Below are 15,894 nucleotides of genomic sequence, written 5' to 3'. Positions count from 1 at the left end.
GGTTTCTTTATGAGGTCACGAGGGATCCAGGATCACGCCAAATTCTAATCTTTGTTCCATTGCCAACTCGCCAGACGATCCCCTTCTGGAGGAGCTCAAGGCCAAACTCAATTGCCTTCCATGAGGAGGAAGCATTTCCAGTAAAAACTGTGTCAGCAATATTTCCTTCAGGGTAGTATTTCGTGCGGAGCACTCTTGCACAAAGGATGTCCGGGTTCTGTATCAGCCTCCAAGATTGCTTTGCAAGGAGTGCTTGATTGAAAAGTTGCATGTCTCTGAAGCCGATGCCACCGTGCGATTTGGGCCGCATCATGGAATCCCAAGCAATCCACGGCATTTTCCTTTTGCCATCCTTTTTCCCCCCACCAGTAATCTTTCATGATCTGAGTGAGGTCATTGCATAGGTCAATGGGCAGTTTAAATACTCCCATCACGTAGGTGGGGAGTGCTTGACCGATAGCTTTTATCATTACCTCTCGGCCGCCACTAGAAAGATGGTTATCTCCCCATTGAGTCATTCTTTTAACAAGCTTGTCTTGCAGTGTTTGGAATTTCCCTTTCTTCATCCTTCCATCTAGGGTAGGAAGACCCAAGTATTTTGACTCAAGTTCAGGTAGTTCAACCCCCAGTAGATTTCTAATCTCCGCCTGCTTGTTCTGGTGGCAGTGCTCTCCCAACAGCATGGAGCATTTAGCCGGATTTATGAGCTGTCATGTGCTTCTCTCGTACTGTTTCAGAATCAGTTTAATTTGATTGGCCTCGGTAGTGTCTGGTTTAAAGAACAACAGACTATCATCCGCAAACAGAAGGTGTGTGATGCTAGAGCCTCTTCGTCAAATCTTGAGTGGGGAAATCCTTCCCTCATCAGCGGCTTTGTGCATCAACATTGACAGGCCGTCCGCAACGAAGAGGAACAGAAAGGGGGAGAGTGGGTCTCCCTGTCGTAAACCTCTCGTTGGTTGAAAGGGGCTGCCGCAAGAGCCGTTGCACTTGACAGAATATCTAACGGATCTGACACATGCCATAATCTAGGTGATCCATTTTTTCGCGAAGCCCAGCTTTCTAATCATCTTTTCCAAAAAGCCCCAATCCACTCTATCATAGGCTTTAGACAGGTCTAGCTTGTAAGCACAATGATCATTGTTTGGGTTGTTGTTTTGTTTGATGTGATGGAAGCATTCGAAGGCGATCAGAGCATTGTCAGTTATCAGACGTCCTGGAACAAAAGCGGATTGCTTGGGGTGATAATATCATCCAGAAGCATTCTCAGCCGATTGACCAGGCATTTTGCCACTATCTTGTAAATAACCGTGCAAAGGCTTATGGGTCGAAAGTCCTTAAGGGTTTCAGGTTGCTCCCCTTTTGGAATCAAAACGATCAGGGTGTCATTTGCCCCAGACGGCAGAATTCCAGTTGCGAAAAAGTTCTTCATAGCAGTGCAGATACTATCTTTCAGAGCAGCCCAATTTCTTTGGAAAAATCGGGCCGGAAATCCATCCGGGCCGGGAGCTTTAAGCGGACCGATCTAAAACAGGGTGTCCGCAATCTCATTATCACTGAATTCAGCGCACAATTGTTCATTCATCATGTTCGTGACCTTGGTTTCAAACAGATCGACGATCTCGTCCGGGGTGATGTTGGGGTCTGCAGCAAAAAGATCCTTGAAGTAATCCCTCGACATATCTTCAAGCTTTTGCTGATCTGTTTGCCAATCGCCTTCAGTATTTTTTAGCTTCTTAATTTTGTTTGTTCTTGCCCGCCAGACTACTCTACTGTGAAAGAAGCCGGTGTTGCGATCACCCTCTTTAATCCAGTCAATACGAGATCTCTGGATTCAGACCATCTCGTCTTTATACAGAAGGTCGTTGTGTTTGTCTGTGAGTCGTCTTATTTCTTTCCTGTCAGCGTTAGCAGCAACAACAATCTCCAGTGCTTTTCTGGTTTTCTCAATCTCTTTGGCAATGTTTCCAAATTTATTTCTTCCCCATGGGTACAGTGTGTTCATCATGGTTTTCAGTACAGAATTTAGAGGCGAGGTCACCATTATGTTCAAGCGATGCCCAGGTGTTAGCAATAATCTCCTCAAGCTCGGGAGCCTTCTCCCACACAATTTCATAGTGTCGAACTTTCCTAACGGTGGGTTGGCTTGTTTCTTTGATCAAAGTCAAACCAATCGGGCTGTGATCAGAACAAGGTGTGGTGAGATGCTTGATTTCGGTTTCAGCAAAAAGATCTCTCCAACTATCAATCGCCACTGCTTTGTCGAGGCGAACCCTTACGTTCTTTCTACCGCTCTGGTTATTGTTGAAAGTGAAGGGTACACCCGTGAAGCCGAGATCAACAAGCCCACAGCTTTCCAGCGTGTCGCGGAACACCCTGATTTGCGGTTCAGGTCTCTTAGTCTCAGACATGTGCTCATGCTGCCACAGAACTTCATTGAAATGTCCGACGACAAGCCAAGGCAAGTTAGAGCGATTCTTTAGATCAACAATAGTGTTCCACATCCGTTGGCGATTTTCAGTTCTCAGCTCTCCGTAGACACAGGTGAGGCGCCACATCGGATCAATGGAAGACATTCTCACATACGCATCAATGTATCTTTCATTTATTTCATGTTCATGCCAAAATAGGGCAAGACCTCAACTATTACCAGCACTACTACAACCTGCAAAACCTTTAAGGCCTAAATGGTTCTTGATTCTACGAACTTTCTTTTTATTCTGTCGTGTCTCACAAAGGAAAATAAACTTAAACTTATTCGTTTGGGAGATGTGCAGCAGGTCACGAACTGTCCGAGGGTTCCCCACCCCTCGGCAATTCCAGAACAGGAGATCCATTACTCCTGACGGGGCGCCGCCAGCGGCCCCGTCAGTTCACCAGCGGCCCCTATGCTGGTAGCCTCCTGTGTGTTTTTCCCGTCCCACTGTTCTTCTTCATTCTCTGCGTTCCCTTCCTTCAGGCTTTGCTCTCTCTCCATTTCTGCTCTGCGCCTCTTTCTATCTGGTTTTCAATCGTATGCAACACATTATTGGGGTTTGGTGTATTGCCATGTTTTTCGTGCACTTCCCCCCTCTTTCCAAAGATCTGTATCTGGACCTTGCTGAAAGCTGCTGCCATCTGCTTTGCCTCTCCTTCTTTGTACTCCTTCAGTAAGCTACTGCCTTCGGGGAAGCACTTCTTCAGTGGTGGAACCTTCAGGAAAGACCTGTCACCTTTGGGTTCGGGAGATTTTCTCTGTTGTATCAGGACTGTGTCCGCACGGTGACAGTAGAGTGGTGTAGCATTGGGGCGATCCACCAAATTATAGGTGGCCAATTTCCTCTTCCTTCGGAACCCGTGATCAGAATCCTCCACATTCCAAACTCTCATCATGATTTCCTCCTGAGATCCAGCTGCTGAATTGGTTTGAAATCGGCAAACTACATCCCTGTCCCGAGCAGTCTGTGTGATTGGAGGCCTTGCTGTTTCAGTCATTTTCATGCCATAAACCTCTGATCTGTTGTAATCCTGCTGCAAACCCAGATTTCTCGGCTGTCTCCTGACCAAATTCCCGTGGCTGCGATCCCCATCAACAGCAGAAATATGTACCGCAATCTCAGTTGGCAAGTGATTTCTGATTTCTCCACTAACGGCCCCTGGTTGCAGTATCTCTGGTTCTGGGGCTTGGCCCCCGGTCCATTCAGAGGTCTCTACATCCAGAGGAGCTTGGCTCCCTATTTTTGCACTAGCGTGCTTCCTCGCTGTGATTCCGGCTTGTATCATTGTGAAGAGTCGTTGTCGCATTTCCTGCACCTCCGGCAAGAGGTCCTTGTCGTCAGCTTGCCGCAGATCCTCCTCCGTCGGGCACACCCCCGCATCGATGACCGCTAGGATCTGTGCCTTGAAAGTCTAGCGTTGTTCGCGCCCCATCTCGCCGCGCCCGTCTCCACATATTCCCGCCGCCATCGAGCTCCATCCCCTCCACGGTAGGTGTTCCGCGAGGGGACAAGCCCTCCCCCCACACGGGAGGAATCCTTCTTCGAGACCCTGCCCAGTTCTAGCCCGGCACGGAGAGTCCTCATCAGATCTGGGCGGAATCGTCCGAATCGCCTTCGCCGTCGCCTCGTGCGACATTTAGGCGAAGCGTTTTTCTTTGCTGAAGACAAGATCGAGTTGAGGGGGCAAGTACTAGAACCATGCTAGATTGGGCTGGCAGGAGAATCCTTTCAGGATTAGGCAGGACGATTTCAAAGTGACCCTGAAGGAGAAGCGACTGTCTTACGGCCATGTTTGTTCTGTATGGCAAGCCTGCCACGTGCCACCGTCCCGCATCTTCTACGCAGACACGGCGAGACGACGCAGCGATTTCTGCTCGCCGCAGAATGGCAACGGACCAAGCCTTAGGAGCCGGTGAAGATTAATTGGATTGGATTGCACGTCCGCGGATATTTCTGGCGATATCGGGAGATCAGCACTCAATTCCCAGCAAGGTTTTTCAATTGATGAAGACGGGGGACACACACATCAAACGGTTCACGGTTGGGCTGGAGGCTGGTGCAACCGTCAGAGTTCGGAGACGCACATGAGGACTTCAAACTTTTCGGAGTACACAGCGGACGGTTGGGAGTTGAGGAGCTGACCAGTGTTCCGTCGATATAAATTCTGTAATGACGACGACATGAAAGTAATCAGCTGAAATTAGTTATATCGTCATTGTCCTCTCATATCTATAAGAAAAAAAATCTGAACCTTTCATGTGTTCTTAACAAAAAAATATCTATGAATTTGATGTATGCACACCCTGGCTGGACCCTGACCGCATTGAAATCATGGAATTGACCACAACAAGTGTTATCTGATGCTTACGGTGTACCGGATCCAAGATTTTACAGATGCAATATACACGCATGTACATCCAGAATATTAATTTTCAGATTTTGTAAAACTTATAGATATAACTTTTAAAATTGTTGAGATAAAGAGCGCGTTCTCGAGAGCTTAATATATTTTCTAACCTCTGTCGAGTACTCAGGTACACTCCTACTACCGATGGTGAGAGGGAGCAACCTCCGTTCTGCAACAAAAATGCATATATAAACTTTAAAGGGAAACCAACTGCAGCTCAAGGGGGTGTAGCTCATATGGTAGAGCGCTCGCTTCGCATGCGAGAGGCACGGGGTTCGATTCCCCGCACCTCCAACAGCTTTTGGTATTTTCAGTAAAAGTACAGTTTTTGGCATCTTGCTAATTCACCGTATGCCAACTCCCGTTCCGTTTTCTCCACCCGGCAGACCCCACATGTGCGAGCCTGATGACCGTTGATTCCCATCCCTACGGCTGGCAAACCCTCGCAACAACCGCTCTGTAGACTCCCCGTGCCGCGCCGCAGTGTCTCCTCCCACAAGAAAGAACTGTACCGCAACGAGTTCTTCTCTGGTACCCTGAAATCGACATGGGCCGTCCGTTTTCACTAATTGTAGGCTTCAGATCGATCTACACTGTTCTCACAATGTGTGCAGTATAAGGGGTATTTTCGGAACAAGTGGGCTTCCGCACGGCCCAAACGTTGAAACTGGGCCGCACATCGTCCCCTCCTCTCAGAAAAAAAAACTCCTCTCCCCTGGTCCCACACCGCCGCCACGCACTCCCCCACCCGTGATCTACTGCGTCACGCCGGCAAGCACGCCCGTGACCAAGGTCCAAGGCGCCCCCCGCCCCGGCGCTCCAGGCCGCCACGCCGTCCGTCGAGGCGCCCGTCGCCGCGCCTCCTGCCCCCGTTGCATGCAGAGGCCCCAAGGAATAGCTGATGCGCCGACCAAAGCAGCGGAGCGCAGCTGCGACTCGCGGTGGAGGCTGCACTGCAATGTCCAGCGGCATAAAGGACCCAATTATTTCATTCATTAAAAGATGCACAAACACATTGTATGACACAAACATTGAGCTTCGAATGTACTACAAAATCAATGAAGCAAGAGCACCATAACGCATCAAAAACCAATAACGGGGATCATCAGTGCTGCTGCTTCAGGTACAGAGCGCCACCAACAGTCTCCACCACCTGCCTTTATTGCTTTGCCCAGGCCTAGGTTGACGAACCCTTGTCCGGTGCCACGCCGAGGTCGTCCGTTCGGTGGCGCGTGCAGCGATTGGCGAGGTCGACGAACGCCTGTCCGGCGGCCGACGAGCTGCGGCGTGTGGAGCGTTCAGGACAGGGCGAGAAATCCCAGCAAGCGCGAGACGGGGATGGGCCGCGAGAGAGAAATGGGCTTCTGCCCGTTAGTAAAAAGAACGTTTTTACTCCTGTACTACCCTTGCTGGATCAACGGTGAAGATATATATACTGCTCATTCACCCTCATCGGTATAAGGGTACCGTAAAATCCCTCACCGCAACAAAACTCCCGAAGAAAAGCTCGGAGAGGGGGAAGGCGGTGAGGAACGAAGCTGCTGATCGGCGTCGATGGATTCTCTGCTGGAGGAGGCGAACCTCAAGTTCGCGTGGCTCAACTTCGCCTTCGCGAGGGACGATCTCGAATCCTGCGTCACCCTGCTCTTAGAGCTCAAGGTATACACCCGCATCGGCTCGACTTCGTTTGCTTGTTTTTAAGAGGGTTTTCTAGCGGAATTTCGGACTGCACTGACGCGATAGTTCTGTGGGGGTACGCGATTGTACTGCATTCGGGAGTTTTATGGTGGATGCGTAGGGTTTATTTGGAGATTTTGTGTATATTCGGCGTCCCGCGGCGCGAAGGATGGGGTTTATTGGCGGTTTTGGGTTGTCCTTGGGGAAGTTTTACTTCAGCCTTCAGGGATCATTTCGACCTGGGTTTGGTCAGGCCTAGGAGATGCATGGGCCGGGGATTCGAGATGTGCTTGTGCTTCTGTAGGTGCCTGAGAGTTCCCAATTGTGTTACTACCGCTTAGGGTTTGTTGTGAGTTGTAAGAAATGAGGAGAGGGATGGGGGCGACGATTTGCAATTTTGCAGATGTACAGCTCTAGTTCCACAATGGCAATGTAGGATGAACTGCTGCTTTTAGGGGTTTGCAGTAGATGAAATTCTGCACTTCTTATCTTGAGCGTTTCCCTTAAATTCAACATTTATCATCAGGTAACATGGCTCATTTTGTTTGCTGTTGATTCCAGATTCTCCTCATCAAGTTTCCTAGCCTTCCACCATCATTTGAGAAGACACCTAATGCAGTCAAGGAGCTAAAACTCGCAAGTAAGCATTTGATTTTGGAAAAAAATGTAGTACTCCACTATGCCCTTATCATGTTTTTTTTGGTAAAAAGGTGGGATTCTGAACAAATTGAAGAGTTGCTCCAGTAAATGGAACTTAAAACCCTATACAAAGATAATATGCAGTTTCATCCCATTTAAATTGTCGTTGTAATTGGAAGGATTATGTGGAATATTCTGTTCAGGTTGTATGCATGTTTGCACTTTGCAGTCATGGAGTACAACTACCATATCATTGTCCGGAAAGAGAACATTGTTATTTCCTCATAAATGTTCTTTACACCCATTATAGAACGCTCTGTTCACATTATTTCGCAAATGCAGTTTTTTGGCATGTCAATTTACCATTTTGCAAGTGTTTAGTGAGTTTGTTGGGTATGAGCATCTATATTTTGTATAAATCTGTCATGGTGACTGATTCTGAAACTTTCATGGGCTGTATTCGAGTTTGGTGTTATCTTGAGCATGAAAATTAAAGACTACGATGCATTTGAGAGGAACTTATTCCAACTAAAAGCTTTTTACATGGATACATGGTTTGTTTCCTAGTTGAACACATTTTGATCCTATGTACTGTATAGATTCATCCTACGTAGTCAAGCATTTTAATTATCTTTCTATATTATTGTTTTAGCGCTGTCACCTTATATTTTGCCTAAAAAGCATGTTGATACTTGATATTTGAGACATTCACATCCTGGACATGCATTTCCTGATAAAATCTACTTCATGGTGGTGGAAGCCATCAACCTTAGACTTAACGATTTAACCATTCGCTACCTTAGTACTCTATTCCTCACGGGATCTGTTAATATTGGTAGTTCTCAGCAGATTACATTTGATATTGGAATGAAATTTTTTTTGAAAGATTGAGATTCTCTCCCTCGGCACTGGGTCTCATTGTTTGTCACTTGTCACAGTTAGGAATACATTTGTCTTAATGTGTATGAGCACAACTATCTATTCTGGACACTGCTGAACATTTCCACCATAAACATTCTATTCTGGAGCACTGCATTCCTGAGCTAATGTTTATTGAGTACTATTTCTGTTGTGTCTGCTTTGTTCATCAGTGGCATGATCCCACCCTCGCCTGAGGAATACCCAATTTTGGGACTCAATCTCATGAGGCTGTTGGCTGAGAACAGAATAGCTGAATTCCACACTGAGCTGGAACTTCTGCCCCTGAGAGCCCTAGACCATCCTTGCATCAAATATGCAGTGGAGCTTGAGCAATCCTTTATGGAAGGTGCCTACAACCGATTAATCAATGGTAAAAAAGCTGTGCCACATGAGACATACCTCTACTTTATGGACTTCTTTGCTGTAATTATTAGGTGAGGAATATACAACATGTTCTTTATCTGGCTCCTGTTGTGAATTTTCTTATTGTATTATTATCTACATGTTCTTTGTAGGGAAGAAATAGCTGATTGCTGTGGTCAGGCATATGATCACTTGCCATTGAGTGTTGCCACAAAAATGCTGATGTTTCCCTCTGACCAACAGCTTCTGGAGTACATATCAGAGGTAACAATTCTTCTATCTCCTGGCTTTTGTCCAATCGTCATGTTTCTATGTGGGATATGCCAAAGTGAATAACTTTCTTTTGAGTTCATGGGCAATGTACACGTAATACGTCTTGTCAGAGGCATGAGTGCAACCACTAAGCAGCTACTCTACTTATCAACTCATGTAGCATACTATATGAATGTAATGCTACCAATTCTTACTATGTAAATATTCCTGGCAGATACGACATGAATGGAAGTACGAGCGTGGTTCAGTACTATTTCACATGGCCAAGGACCAACCTCATGTCTGCATACACTCACTTCGGCTGATCAAGCAAGCTATTTGTTATGCTGAGGAGCTGGAGCAGATAGTCTGATTTGCAAAGCAAGATGGGTTATGTGAGATGTAGGGTAGTCTGAATGCAACCACTACTATGTTCCTTGATTTGTTTTTGTCTTGAGGCGCTGGAATCATAAAACTTGGTCGAGAACGCTTCAGCTGATCAAGCAAGCTCTTCATTATGCACAGAAGCTGCACGTGTAGTCTGATTTGCAAAGCAAGGTGGATTCTGTGAGGCGTAGGGTAGTTTGAATCTCACCATTACTATGTTTCTTGATTTGCCTTTGTTTGAGGCGCTGAAATGACAGAACTTATGTCTGTAACGCACATCATGGCTGCTTGACATGCTGAAAACAATACGAGTTTTTCTGGTCATCGTCCAGACTGAGATGAAACATAGATATGCTCACTTCCAGTTTGATGCTTCCTGTTAATTCACTAGGTTGGATTGTTGTATGGAAAGTAAGAAATTCAGCATATTCACCTGCGAGCCAGTGAGCTATTATGCTTGTTGTCAACAATTCAATATCAAATTGATTTCCCTTTCTCTTCGACAACAGCACTGCTGCAGTATTGCTCAACCAGTAGAAACATTTGAAAAGATATCGGACATTTTTGGACCCCTGCAAAGAGCTTCGATTACTAGAGGACATCACTGAATAAAGCCCACCAGAGAGCTAACAAACTCGATGCAGCATTTCGCTTGTGCTGCTTCAACTACCATCTGCAGAGAGGGATCATATTCCTTGTTCCTCGCTGTATATTATTAACATTTACTGACAGAAAGAGGAGAGAAAAATGTGAAACTAGCAATCTGCTGAACTCTTCATGAACCGGCTACGAGCATTGACTTGAGTAACTTCTTTAGCGTATCCACAATGCTCGAAAATGAAGGGCGCTGCCTTGGATCACTGAGAAAGAAAGGCAAGTCATGTCAACGACGATGTTTCATTCTAAAACAGAATGCAATTAAGCACAAACTGATACTGTCACTGAAGATTTTGATCAAGATGGCAGGCAGGTAATAGAAAAAGCTTACTCATCCCAGCATGATTCAACAAGAGCAGCGAGTTCTGGGATGGTATCTTTTGGGATCGGAAGCCTTCTGTTTTGGAATGCAACCGCTCCTACCACCTGAAAAGGTTGTTCTAATGAGTCACAAACAGCCTTATTTCTACTCTGTTTAAGACAAAAGGATACTGAGATGGAAGGTAACCTGTGCCGGGCCTAAGCCGCTCCATGGTTGCTGCATCGTTACCAGCTCCCACAAGATCACACCGAAGCTATACACGTCGCATTTCTCGTTAGATGGCTCACCACGGAGAAACTCTGGTGCCATCCATTCTGGCTGCAGTTTAAAAGACTACAATGATATGGTCCACAAAAGGGCTAATGGCAGATTACTAACTGAGCAAGGGCTGTCATATGAAGCTTACTGTTCCAGCGACTGATTTGGATGATATGAAGGTGGTCGCCTTAAATCTGGACAAGCCAAAGTCACCTACCTGAAGTTGAATCATGGGTAGTAAAGAGACAACATTAGGACAATAGTTTTCGGTTGTGCTAAGCTATTTGGGAGATGAACTCTAACTAACCTTCACAGACCAGTTCTTATCCACCAGCATGTTTGGTGTCTTCAGATCCCAATGTACAATAGGAGGGTTCAGGCAATGGAGATAGTTGATGCCTTTTGCCTGCATCACAAACGCATCAATGTATCATAATATTGTCATTACATTTAGTGTAAACGGTACCAATTCAGCAGTATGCCATGTGTCAAAGGTATACAAACAGACAATGTTGGCATACATACAACATCTAATGCCATGCGCAGCCGCCGCCTTAAATCGAGCATTTCCCCACCGGCTGCCTTGTTGATGAGACGGAAGAGGCTACCTCTGTTTACGCCATCAAGATTCAGGGATTTATATTCGGTGCAGTAGATTAGCTCAGACTATCCATGACTGAAACTGGAAGATTTACCTAGGCAAATATTCCGTTACTATCGACAAATGTGGGCATTTTGTCACAGCACCCATGAACAATACAACGTTTGGATGGCGAACCCGTTTCATGATTGAGATCTGCATGGTTCAATGGTGTCCTAGGTTAAAGAGGAAGAGACAAATTGAGATCCATACTAACATAAGTAAAATACTGATGCAAAATGAGAAACCGTGAAGTAACCTCTCTAAGGAATTCCTTCAGCTGAGCTTCACCGACATCCTGGTCTGTAAGCACTTTTACTGCAACATCCTACAGATCCAAATCTACAACCTTAATTTCATGATCTTTCCAAAGATAAAATGGCTGTATTAATGAAAAGTCTAAGATACTTACAGAACCATGCCAGTCAGCTCGATGAACGGTACCAAAAGAACCTGCATGGCAGTAAACATTGATCAATTTAACAATAACAATATGTACAGAATTGATAAGAATCCTGCTAGAGTGAAAGAACTACCAGCGCCTACGCGTTCCTTCAGCTCAAGCTCATCCCATGATATCTCAAGCCAGTCCATGGCGAAAGATGGCTCAACAATTAGGCGTCTCGGCAGTATAACACCTGGGATGTTCTCCTTATTGACATCTTCATTACCGATCTCCAACCCATTCAATTGTTTCGACACTTCAAACACTGACGTGTTGCTGTTCTGCGTGACCAGACCACATTTCAACACACCTTCATTGGTGGCTAACTGATCATAGTTCTTCTCCCCGGCAACTGCTATAGTGCACGACCGATCATTATCATGACCGAGATGTTTATATCCATGAGGTATTATGATGTAACAATTTGTACCTGGATAGTGAGAATTTGAGTGTATCGAGTTGTGATGGTCGTCACCAATCGCATGGTTCCAAGATGCAGCCGGTGCCGCATAAGTTGCTAAAATTGTCGTACAACTAGTCTTAAAAGGCGAAGACACAGAGGAGAGCAGCTCCCCGTTGATGGACGAGTCTGGGTTGCAGATGCTCCCTGGCACAACAACGAGGTCCACGACGTACTCCCTGAAGAAACACCAACATAATTGCAAAGCAAATTGAGCCGTCCATAGATTAACACAAATATGCTCAAACTGTGCAGGTTCAGCTCAGCCGCAATCAGCTGCATAAAAAGGACTGGAGTACATACCTTGAATATCTTCTCTCGTTGTCGATTTCGACAAGGCAAGAGGATCGGTGAGGTGCGGAGCAGTATTTGCAACCTTGTGCGATCCGGCATGGCAGGCCGATGAAATCTGCTAGCTCCTGCATTGATGATGTAGAGAAGTGGACTGGACTGAAAACCTTTGCGCTAAACTTGGCATGAACCATATCGGCATGGCCAGCGACATACCTTGAAAAGAATAGCACGGTGCCTACAGAACCCAATGGACAGTCGCCCGATGGGGACAACGACACTCTTCTGCTGCGTCCTCAGACGCTTGCTGACTGACTTCCAGCGCATGTACAGGTCCCCGTCCTCCGATCTCAGTGCACCCCTTCAAAACAACCGGCACGGCTGAAATTTGAGACCAACTTCAGGTTTCACGCCATTTTTTCACCTCTCATTCTCTCAAGAGTATTGGGATTTTTTTCTATGTAGTACTAAAACATAACTCAAAACTCTCCGCCTACACAACTGATCAGGACGCCCATATCATGTACATTGGGCATAACGAATGCTCAACCCAGGCTAAAAATTTCTCTTTTTTTTTTCAAGTCGTGGAGTCATTTTACTGAAAAACTGGAAAAGAGTATTGTTCACATGTTGGCCGGTGCCCAGGTTCCGAGGTAAGTTCGCTCACGGACGAACTTGTCGATTTGCATACTGATCACAGGGAGTGCATGCAACACGGACACACCAGCGAGACATGCGGCATACTGAATTACTGATGTACCACACCGCTTTCTGAGTTCGTGATCTTCATCGGGTCAACTTTGTTTTTTTGGTAAAGCCAACCCACGCAATTAATGCACACGACAACGCCAAGCAAAAACCGAAACCGAAGCAAAGGTCGTCAATGGCGGCGGCCTACGCAACGCACGTACCCCATGTGGTCGGAGACGAGGACGGCGAGGCGGCGGACGAGGTCGAGCGTGGCGCCGAGCGCGCGGTGGAGCTGCAGCGCGCGCCGCTCGAGGTCGACGAGCGCCGGGTCGCCGCCGCACCTGTCTACGAGCACCACCTCCAGCGACGACTGGTCGCTGGCGTCCACCCCCCGCAGCGCCGCCAGCGTCGGCAGCCGCCGGCCATCCTCCGCGTTGCACGCCGCCCACAGGTGCGGGTCGACCCCGATGATGTTGTAGAACCCATGCGCGATCTTGTCCCCCCACGCCAGGCACCCGTTCACCTGCATACATGCGCTGCACATTTACTACTTGCTAGGTGCTAGCGATCCAGTTCATTAATCTCTCAGGGATTAATTTGCTTCAACTTGCAGTTTTTTCGAATATGCTAGCCTAGCACAGCAACAGCATATCGAAGATAAAGAATTCTCGGTGGAGAAGAGACTGGACTGAAGATTAATTTAGTGATCAGTGTGCATGATTGCTTTGGTCAGGATGCGCGAATATTATAGTGCGATGGCGTACCCAGAGCCGGTAGGAGACGGCGGGGGAATCGGCGGCGGCGTGATGCTCCGGCGCGTGCTGTACGGCGGGGCCGGGGCCGAGGCGGCGGAGGAGGAGCTCGGGCGGGACGCCGGCGAGGAAGGCCTCGGAGGTGATGCGGATGGCGAGGGAGAGCTGCAGGTGGTAGCCCTCCCTGGAGCGGCGGACCCAGGTGTCGCCCGCTACGGCCGGCGCCGGCAGGGTGGTGGAGGAGGAGGAGCAGCAGCAGCCAGCCGCCGCCGTGGCGGTGGTGGCGGACGACGTCGCGGTGTCGGTGAAGGCGGCGCTCCACTGCGCCGGGGACGTCGATGGCGGCGGCGCGCCGGCGGGATCATGGAGCCGCGGGTAGTCGGCGAGGAGCGGCAGCCAAGGGTCCTCGGCGAGGTCGAAGGCGGTCGGGGGCGGAGGAGGCGGCGGCGGGAGCGGAGGCGCGAGGTTGTGGAGGCGGCGGCGGTGCGGCATGGCCGATATATTGGCCTCCGGAGCTATGTATATGAGAGGAGAGCTTAACGATGGTTACGCATGGACGAGCGGGTCGAGCTTTTGATTAACTTCGCCTTGGTGCCCAGCCGGCAGCCGCGCTGCGTGTGTGAAGCCTGAAGCGTGACGAACCGCGCGAGGCGCGACCAAGGAGTTAAAAAACTTGCGGCCGGGTGAATGAATGGTTTTGCAACTTGGGATTTGGCCCGTGTCCGGCGCTCACGAGGGTGCGGGGGAGCAAAAGGAGCACGCGAGCCCCGCCTACGGGCCACGAGAGCGAAAGGCGTTCCTGGAACACGGGGAGCTAGCTCGTGTTGCGGCTGACGCGTGTGGCCGCGAGGACACCCGTCGACACACGAGGCTATAGCTCGCTCGCGGGCCGGGATGGCGCGCCGCCAACGTGCCCCCCTCATGCAGCTAAAGAGCTGAGAGCTCCCAGACCGACCGTTGTTTTGTTTTTGACTGCCCACGCCGGGACAAAAAATTAAGTTCATCGCATCAGAGCAGACCGAGAGAGTCGCGATTGCCACCAACATTGTATGGGTTTTTTCATGCGTAGAGAGAGATTGAGAGAGAAAGAGTATCCGTGAACCTGTTTCCGGAGAAATTAGGGTAGATTCATCTGAGGATGTCAAAAATGGTTGGGCTGTAGTATGCTATTGGTGCTGGCCAACTTTTTGCAAAAAGATTTTATAGCTCCCGTGATACATAGTTGGATGCAGGCTCTTTTTATATCTGTAAAAGTTAGGCTTCTCGCATGACTAGGACCACTTTACACGGATGGTGATAATGCGTTTAATATCGGAGCAAGAAATTGGGAATTGGGGGCGGGCCTAACTCTGATTACCCAATAGTTATGGGGCAAATACTGGAAATATGGAATGGTCTTGCCTGAAAAGGATATATGGGCATAATTAATTTTCTGAACCAACATGAGATTGGCAATTAGCACGACCTCAGTGATGTTAACAACCATTCTCAAAATTAAACTGCATGACCTCAGTGGATCTCAGAGTCGATTGCATGCACTCACATGTTCTCGCCAGTCAACAGGGCGTCAAAGTTTGCTCATGGTGACACAACAAACCTCACATTGTTTGTACTAACGCAACTAACGACAGGCGTCTGCTGTTGGAATTTTGGGTCAGTCCCGATGTCCAATTTGAAATTAATTTCTAGAAAATCTCAAAAGCCCATTCATGGAGTGGGATGAGGAAGTGGGAATAGTCCCACTTGCTAGTTGAGGAGAGTTGGACCAACATGTAAGGTATGTTGGTTCTCACCTCTTGAGCAAGTGAGCAAAGAAAATCCCCACGTGTGCTTCTCCTCCGCTCGCCTCGCCTCGTCATGACGCGCGCGCCCCGCGTTTCGTGGATCGATTTCGAGTTCGAGTTCGAGCCGTGCCAGGTCGGTGCGGGGCGGGGTCGTGCTTATATTTTTGGCAGTCGGAATCCGTTGCGGACGCGTAACAAATCCCGATAATTGCGGAGTCGGTTTTGGTTTCCTAAACCGAACCGAAATCCGCCTGCGTGCCTATATAATAAGACGACCGCGGCCTCCGGACGTACCCGCCACAACCCTAGCCGTCACGCCCACGATCCAATCTTGTTGTTCGCCGCCAACTGCTACTCCATCCCGTTGACTGCGTGCACAGATCGCCGGGAGAGCAGGCCTCCAGAACCCCGATCTTCGAGATCCTGCCCGGGAGACGGTCGATAAGGTTTTTGGGGAGCGTTCTCACGCGAC

General features: G+C 48.2%; 4 protein-coding genes and 1 non-coding gene across 7 annotated transcripts; 2 read left to right on the top strand and 3 right to left on the bottom strand.

Annotated features, from left to right (window-relative positions):
• Positions 1–7: 7 nt before the first annotated feature.
• On the bottom strand, positions 8–337 carry LOC106865543 (uncharacterized mitochondrial protein AtMg00310-like). The gene has a single exon (XM_014895708.1). It carries the CDS (start codon positions 335–337, stop codon positions 8–10), a length of 330 nt encoding a protein of 109 aa, XP_014751194.1.
• A 1,188-nt stretch (positions 338–1,525) lies between these two features.
• LOC106865542 lies at positions 1,526–2,576 on the bottom strand. The gene is made up of 2 exons (XM_014895707.1): positions 2,021–2,576; positions 1,526–1,701 (listed from the first exon to the last, which is right to left on the bottom strand). Exons 1-2 carry the CDS (start codon positions 2,574–2,576, stop codon positions 1,526–1,528), a joined length of 732 nt encoding a protein of 243 aa, XP_014751193.1.
• A 2,529-nt stretch (positions 2,577–5,105) lies between these two features.
• On the top strand, positions 5,106–5,178 carry TRNAA-CGC. The gene has a single exon. It is a non-coding gene; the product is annotated as a tRNA-Ala (tRNA).
• A 1,158-nt stretch (positions 5,179–6,336) lies between these two features.
• LOC100826516 (26S proteasome non-ATPase regulatory subunit 8 homolog A) lies at positions 6,337–9,469 on the top strand. Its single transcript, XM_010242093.3, has 6 exons — positions 6,337–6,543; positions 7,123–7,201; positions 7,652–7,754; positions 8,292–8,555; positions 8,637–8,748; positions 8,972–9,469. The coding sequence occupies exons 1-6, from the start codon at positions 6,439–6,441 to the stop codon at positions 9,107–9,109; spliced, it is 801 nt and encodes a 266-aa protein (XP_010240395.2). The 5' UTR covers positions 6,337–6,438; the 3' UTR covers positions 9,110–9,469.
• A 111-nt stretch (positions 9,470–9,580) lies between these two features.
• LOC100832606 (serine/threonine-protein kinase CTR1) lies at positions 9,581–14,325 on the bottom strand. 3 transcript variants are annotated; one of them, XM_014895412.2, is made up of 15 exons: positions 13,651–14,314; positions 13,108–13,409; positions 12,413–12,557; positions 12,209–12,324; positions 11,876–12,084; positions 11,537–11,800; positions 11,413–11,453; positions 11,260–11,328; positions 11,056–11,156; positions 10,886–10,970; positions 10,668–10,766; positions 10,509–10,577; positions 10,289–10,420; positions 10,112–10,206; positions 9,581–9,983 (listed from the first exon to the last, which is right to left on the bottom strand). In XM_014895412.2, the coding sequence occupies exons 1-15, from the start codon at positions 14,128–14,130 to the stop codon at positions 9,899–9,901; spliced, it is 2,292 nt and encodes a 763-aa protein (XP_014750898.1). In that variant the 5' UTR covers positions 14,131–14,314; the 3' UTR covers positions 9,581–9,898. The 3 variants fall into 3 exon arrangements, 2 of the variants coding, with proteins under 2 accessions (XP_014750898.1, XP_014750899.1); XM_014895413.2 differs by having other exon boundaries at positions 11,537–11,797; positions 13,651–14,311; XR_002961337.1 differs by lacking the exons at positions 9,581–9,983; positions 10,112–10,206 and having other exon boundaries at positions 10,348–10,420; positions 10,678–10,766; positions 13,651–14,325.
• Between the last annotated feature and the right edge of the window lie 1,569 nt (positions 14,326–15,894).

The sequence above is a fragment of the Brachypodium distachyon genome, chromosome 5 (genome assembly GCF_000005505.3).
Source record: "Brachypodium distachyon strain Bd21 chromosome 5, Brachypodium_distachyon_v3.0, whole genome shotgun sequence".
Lineage (NCBI taxonomy): Eukaryota > Viridiplantae > Streptophyta > Magnoliopsida > Poales > Poaceae > Brachypodium > Brachypodium distachyon.
This window is presented reverse-complemented; position numbering and strand designations above follow the sequence as displayed.